This window comes from Chanos chanos, chromosome 10 (assembly GCF_902362185.1).
Source record: "Chanos chanos chromosome 10, fChaCha1.1, whole genome shotgun sequence".
NCBI lineage: Eukaryota > Metazoa > Chordata > Actinopteri > Gonorynchiformes > Chanidae > Chanos > Chanos chanos.
In genome coordinates, this window is record NC_044504.1 from 6,586,851 (window position 1) to 6,594,000 (window position 7,150).

A 7,150-nucleotide genomic window follows, 5' to 3' on the forward strand; every position below is an offset into this window, starting at 1 on the left:
TCTCAGCTGTGGGTTCTGATGAGTTTCACCTGGGCCTTGTTGCCTCTGCTCTAGATGCCGTCCAGCAGAAGAGGTCAGAAGTATTGTTCGGTGAAGGGCAGCGCTAGGAAACATGCCTCTTCCCAGAGAACCTCAACCTTGAAGGACTTTATTCTCATGCACCTGAGACTTCCACTATTCTTGGGTTTCTCCACAACGCCTTTTGCTGGACCAGGTCCAGATCAGGTGCTGTAAGCTGGAGCAAAAGTGTTTGTGTGGCACTGTTCTCCAAGAGTTTGGGACGGTCAAATCTGTAGTCTGGGGTATACATGAGTGTAACTCCTTCTCCTCCAAGTTTCAGCTGTTTCATTAGTCTCACAGACAAGAATTTTCATGGCTAGGAAAATGTCAGCAAAATGATAAAAATAATAAAGATTCAACAAAAACTTAAAAAGAAAACAAAAAAACAAAGAAACCTTAATATTCAAAGTACAGTTCCATTTATGTTGCCTCTTTTTGTCCATTATAGGAACATTAGGAGCAAAAACATATGTGTGTGTATGTGTGTGTGTGTGTGTGTGTGTGTGTGTGAGAGAGAGAGAGAGAGAGAGAGAGAGAGAAAAACAAGATGAAGTAAAAAAGGCCATGTGTCATGTTTTGTCCAGGCGGAATGGATTCTCATTGATTCAATGCTTAGGCCAAATTAAGATGTAAAAGGATCTCCAATCCATCAGTATGTCACAACGCCTAGAAAGGATCAATGCACACGATCCTCCCCCGTGCCTCTGTGTGTGTGTGTGTGTGTTTGTCTGCTTGCACCAAACCAGCTGTCCACAATAATTATTGGAGACTTACAGATGACTTCAACCCTCTTTCACGTTTTAGCATCTGTATTGTAGGAGTGTCTGTGTTTGTTTACACAGTGTTTGTGTCGACTACCCTTCTGTCAGCTTCTGTGACAGGAAAACAGTGCAACAGACACAGTGCAACAGACACAGTGAAACATCCACCAGTATGTCATCCCAGAGAAACCCTCATATGGTGTCTTCATCCACGTGACAAAACATTTAGACATGTTATAATACTTTCACTTCCATTGGAAAAGAAATGAAAAAGGTTTCATCCCTCACATTGTGGCTAAATGATCTCTCTTTCTCTCTCTCTCTCTCTCTCTCTCTCTCTCGCTCCACTCTTTCTTTAACCCCTTTCCATGTCTAAACACTTAAGATATTTTCCATTCATTAATGACATCTTATCATATCACGGTTTTGCTTTACTTAACAGTTGCTGGGAAGGTGTCAAACACTTTGTGTTCCCATGGCAATGTTGTAAACATTCCATTAGGTGTTTGTAAGCAAACCACATCCTAGACAGTCGAGAGTCATGTTTTCCCTCTGTGTCTAAGGAAATGTAATTTACACACAAGTTTGGGCTTCTGATGAGGTTAAGTTGGTTGATATCAGTGCCCCTGTGAGGTCTGTGAGAGTTCATTTAGCTTCTCTCTCTCTCTCTCTCTGTCTCTCCCTCTCTCTCTCTCTCTCTCTCTCTCTCTCTCTTTCTCTCTGTCTCTCCCTCTCTCTCCCTCTCTGAGTGGATTAGTTGTTCAGTACTCACTCTATTACAGTTCAGACTATAGCTATCCTTCCCTTTAACATGCCTTTTATGAGAGATAGTGAGTAACAAAGCACATATTTTACAGCCCATCTGTCTATTCTCTCTCTTCTATTCTTTGTTTTTATAAGGAAGGGCCTATTACATTTTCACCTCACTGGGCCTTGTAAGATGCTGTACCTTTTTTTTTAATAATGTATATATGCATGCTCTCTCTCTCTCTCTCTCTCTCTCTCTCTCGCTCACACACACACTCACACACACACACACACAAAACATGCTATCTTCACCATGGATGTCCATGGATGTTTTTATAGGTTGATTAAAAGACAAGTCAGAGTTATTCTTCATATAGAAGCTTCTTAACTTTAAAAAGACCAATTTTATTTAGTGTCTGGGTGCTATGAATTCAGGAACTGGCTTGAGTTACAGCTGTTTGAACTGGTGACCTGGCCTATGTTATTGTCTTCTGATGATCATCATGTTATAGTAGTGTAGATGCATATAGTCATAATTGAATCTAGACTGGGACAAATAGCATTCAGGCATCTCTTAATCACATTTGGACAAAACAATCATGATAAAAATAAGAGTATTGTTACTGAAATGGATCAACATATCATTGATTTTGATCAGCTGTCAGGTATCCAACAGTGGTTACATGGAATATATATATATATATATATTTTTACTTATGTCTTTGTTAGAGTATTTGTTAGAGTACTAAGAAAAGAACCCATGTCTTGATATCAGAGAAAGAATTGTTTGTTAGAAAGAACTGGCATTATTTTGTACTTTTTATGGATTTCTTTTAAGAACCATTTCGAAAGTGTTTTCCAACTCTTCTGCCTTGCAAATCTTGGCAAGACAGAAACATAGCTTCATCTGCCGTTTCTGATCCATATGCTTTTCATTCGGTCAATTTAATTTCATTGGCTGAATGGCTAATAACTTCATCAACAGGCTTTAAGGATGCTGATGACCTCAGACTTGTCATTATTACAGATTTTCCCTTTGAAAACCTTCACACTGCCTGACTCCTTGATTGATGAATAAATACATGAAAGAGCCCCAAAAAAGCTTTATGTATGATCAGTCATTTCACAGTCTGAGAGGGACCTGGATCTACAGTGCAAGGCAATACACAACAGACGATATCGCCGTGGTCGCCTTGTAAATGCCCCCTTAAGGGCAATAGCATCACTGAGGACAAATTCTAAAGCTCACTACCTCATTGACACTGTGACCAGAAGAGAGTGTATCAGGGCGGAGACATAAATGTGTTTTGTACGAGTCTGCGCAGGTGCGAACATGATCTTTCATCTGTAGAGGGGCCGCAGGTGATTTGAAAAGACTGTTCAGATGTCGTTGGGAATGATTAGGAAAGAAAGAAGCGTTTATGGTGCTGTCCGCGGTGCTGAAAAGAGCACACTGTCTGTAGTTGCGAACAGTCCGCACTGTTGAAGTCCGTAATGCTGAGGTCTGACCTGGTTCTTACTTCAGTCCCGACCATTATTTACATTTTGAGATATATATTTTAAGGGAGAGTTGTTGTCTATCAGTTATGAATTCACATCAGTTAAATCGTATCAGGTCAAGACAGAAAATCATTTAAACTCCAAACACACTATTAACACTGTAAACACTGTAAACGGACCTCTGCAGTTCACTCAAGCAAAGTAATTCATGGTTCACGTAACCTGATGAATTACCGCCAATTTTTAGTTGATAAAAAGTTTAACCGGAAGACATTCGTGACAAAATATCAGTAGCCTTAAGGCTCGGGTCGTTTGTGTGCGTGCGTGCGTGCGCGTACTGGGGTGTTAGTATGTTAGAAAGCTATTATAGCCAACTTACACACTGATGGTGATATGGACAATAGCCACGAGCTCTGTGGTGTACAGGGGAAAGGGGTTGCCGGTGAGATATGAGGAGGCAGAAGGTGAATGTAGAGCATAGGCATGGTGTGGTAAGGGAGGGGCCCAGTGAGTGCGTGCGTGCGTGCGTGTGTGTGTGTGTGCGCGCGCGCGCGTGTGTGTGATGGGAGAGAGAGAGAGAGAGAGAGAGAGCAATTCCACAGATGCTGTCCCCTTCCTCCGTCACACCGAGAGCACTTTATTAAGGAGCTAGTTTCGCAAACTATCAGTGCCGACGGGTCGGGAGACGGCGGGCACTCCAATATTTTCTACAAGAGAATGGCTGTGTACTGGAGAGCTGCTGTTCAGCTCTGAGAAGAACGTCAGCCTAATACCCCGGAAAAGAAGACACAACATGAAGGATTGAAGGCACTTTCTCCTCCAATCGATCATATCAGCATAACCGTGTCCATTGTTTTTGCTGGAGAGAAAGCACCAAAATATAGCTCTCCGATTACATTTTGCATCTCTAACTGTGCTTTTTCCTCATTATCTATAAAACATAGTAAACGACATGGGAAGAGTTGTGCACTAACATACAATAGCAAATTCAGGGTGTGGATTAACGAATAAACGAGGCTTAAACGGAACAAACAAACAAAACAAACAAACAAAAACGACCGAAAAGCTTACGGAAAGGCCAGCGTGGAAAATGCCAACTGCGAAAAACACGAAGAGAAAAGAATGTACAGAGGTATGAAGAAAATACCGTACTGACAATGTACAGTGTTTGTTAAAGTTTTCGTGTGAGGCACACAAGAAAAACGACCTCATCGATTTTCAGTATCGAAAGGTGAGTAACAATTATTTTAATATGGGTAATGACATATAAACGTTCACTGCAGAAACATGTTCAAAGAAAAGAGATATTACCTTTTTATCATATGTATTTCGATGTTTACTTTTCTTCGAATGCAGAAGTAAATTGTTTGATTTTTCCCTGGTTTCGTGAGCAATGATGGTATAAGTCGATATTAGGCTATTTACTCGCGAACCTTCAGCATTAAAGTTTGGCAAAGGCCTGAATGAATTTAAACCTGGAGATCGGGTATATTGCTTTTGTTGTGATTCTCCACGCGCCAGATCGACGTTCACGCGTTTTTGGTGTCATCTGGACCGCGTGCTTATTCCTGTCAGACGGCGCGAGACAGCAGCTAGCTTGGTTCCAACGACAGATGGCCAACTGTGAATTGGGTTTCCTCACAATGACTTATTTCATTAAATGTTGCAATGGCTACTACTGCTGCACATCTCCTATATAAAACAAAAAATCTCTTGAAGAGGGATTCACATGGGCTACTGAAATAATCGACAACTACACGTTACATCTTAAATGCTCTAAAATTGATTGAGATTATGATAATCCAAAAACACAGAGATTGCGACTGACAGTATGAAAATGATACACACAATGGCTTTTGAACGATCTTTGACAGTATCCCCTAAACACAACTCTAACATTGATATAAACAAAATTAATTGGTTTTCTCTGTTTGATTTTTGAACGAGACATTTAGAAATTAGTATTGAAAATTTGACAGGTGAGTTCGTTCATTAAAAACGGACATTACATATTTTCTGCGACCTCATAAAACGCAACACATGGTACGCTCACTGAGTATCGTACTTCAAGAATGTTCATATCAGTCAGTAACGAGTAATGCCCTAAGAGCCTACCCCTGAACCTTACTTTGAAGTACATTAGGACGGAGGGAATGGCGCAAATGTCGCTACTAACATATACAATACCTCCGGGATGTTGTATAAAGTTCCAAGAATTATCTGCTAAGAAGACTGAAATGATTTAAATGTCAAAACTTGTGTGTTTTTTCTTTTTTTTTTTTTTTGTCTTGTGCCTATGAAAAATCTTAAGGGAACTCCAATCCTCTCTCTCTCTCTCTCTCTCTCTCTCCCTCTCTCTCTCTCTCTCTCTCTCTCTCTCTCTAGCCTGCTGATCAACATCGTAGTCTTGGGGTTGAAGAAAATGATGCTCAGCCCAGACCAAACAGACCCGGACCTGCCTTGGGGACAACCAGACCCGGAAACAGTCCTGAACGTCATCAAGGTGGAGTGCGTGGCGGACGAACCCATGGAGGCAGAAAGGAAGACACGTTCCCTCGCGCCGCCAGCCTTAACCAGGGAAGAGAAGAGGAGGCTAAGACGCGCGACGGCCAAGTACCGTTCTGCTCACGCCACACGAGAACGTATCCGCGTGGAAGCTTTCAATGTGGCCTTTGCTGAGCTGAGAAAGCTGCTACCGACGCTTCCCCCAGACAAAAAGCTCTCAAAGATCGAAATTCTTCGCTTGGCGATCTGCTATATCTCTTACTTGAACCATGTCTTGGACGTTTAGACTAAAAAGTGAGAGAGAGCCTAGAGAGAAGGACAAGGAAAGAAAAACGTGTTTTCTGTGGCTTGAGTGTGGGTAAAGGTACATGAAAATATGCGAGACGTCCGAAGAAGGCATGAAATATTTCTCAGAATATTTTCAGTAATCGCGACTGCTGTTTAGGCTCTGCATGGAGCCCGGCCAGGTAGGCTCTGGCCCTCCAGATGTACATAACTCTAAATTATTGAAATGAACTCCTTAAGTCGACGAAACAATCAGTCAGCAGTTCAAACAGGGCTGATGAAAGAGCGTTGAGCGCAATAATTAGGTACATTTAACACAAAGTTCTCTAATCGGCTCACGACGTTTCGAAACACGGTGCCACAAAACGGAGCCCCATTGCTTACGGCTAAGAGTAGCCTAGTTACGTTTAAAACCATTAGATAAAACAGAGAAAGAAATACTATAAAGTGCCGGCACAAATTGTGACCTTAATCTTTCCTATATTATTTATTTACATTATAAATACGTTCTAAATGTTAGTAGAAAAGTTCAGTTATTTTTAAGTGTAATTTATGTTAACAAATCGTCTTTGGAATATGTCATGTGTTTACGTGAAAGATGTGAATACTTACTGATATAGGCTATAGTTATATATTTTAGGTGTCGCACAGCTGAAGTGTCGTCGCTCTTCACTTGCACTTTTCATTGGTAGCCTAGTTTTGTCAAGGATACGTAGGCCTGCGCTGTGAATGAAACTGTCAGTCTCCAAAACAGGTTATTCAGTACAAATTTGTCGATGTGTATGGAATCGAGAAGCACTTCTCAATAGGTAGAGTCTGTTGGTGTTCATGGTTGATATGTGCAGTGTTACTGGACTAGGGATCGGATAAACTTTTAAACTTCAGTGGGTCACAGTTTCTGAAGGAAAAAAAAAAACTCTTTTGCAGTTCAAGAAATCGAAATTACGGATAACCATTTCTTTATAAAAACTGAAGCATTTTGGGGAGGAAACGTCAGTAGGCTACTTTATTTTTGCGCTTACTTTAAACATTGCGTGTGAGCCCTCAAGGTTTCCAGAGACGCCTTCTCTGCTGCAACCAAATATTTAAAAAATCTCAAAGTAGTTTATTTTTATTTATTTTTATTGCAATTTCTAGAAATTGTTTATTTATTTACATGTTTACTGTGAAATTCTCAAAACACTGAATAATTTTATAGTAAGAAGATTATTTCATAACTGCTTCATATCCAAAGACCTCATGTTTATTCAGGGTTTTGCCTGTGTCTTTTGTAGTGAGGTAGCAAACTAGTT

At 40.7% G+C, this 7,150-nt stretch overlaps 1 protein-coding gene across 1 annotated transcript; it reads left to right on the forward strand.

The window, feature by feature from the left end:
- The first annotated feature begins 5,490 nt into the window (after positions 1-5,490).
- Positions 5,491-5,859, forward strand: nhlh2 (nescient helix loop helix 2). Its single transcript, XM_030787320.1, has one exon. It carries the CDS (start codon positions 5,491-5,493, stop codon positions 5,857-5,859), a length of 369 nt encoding a protein of 122 aa, XP_030643180.1.
- Positions 5,860-7,150: the final 1,291 nt, after the last annotated feature.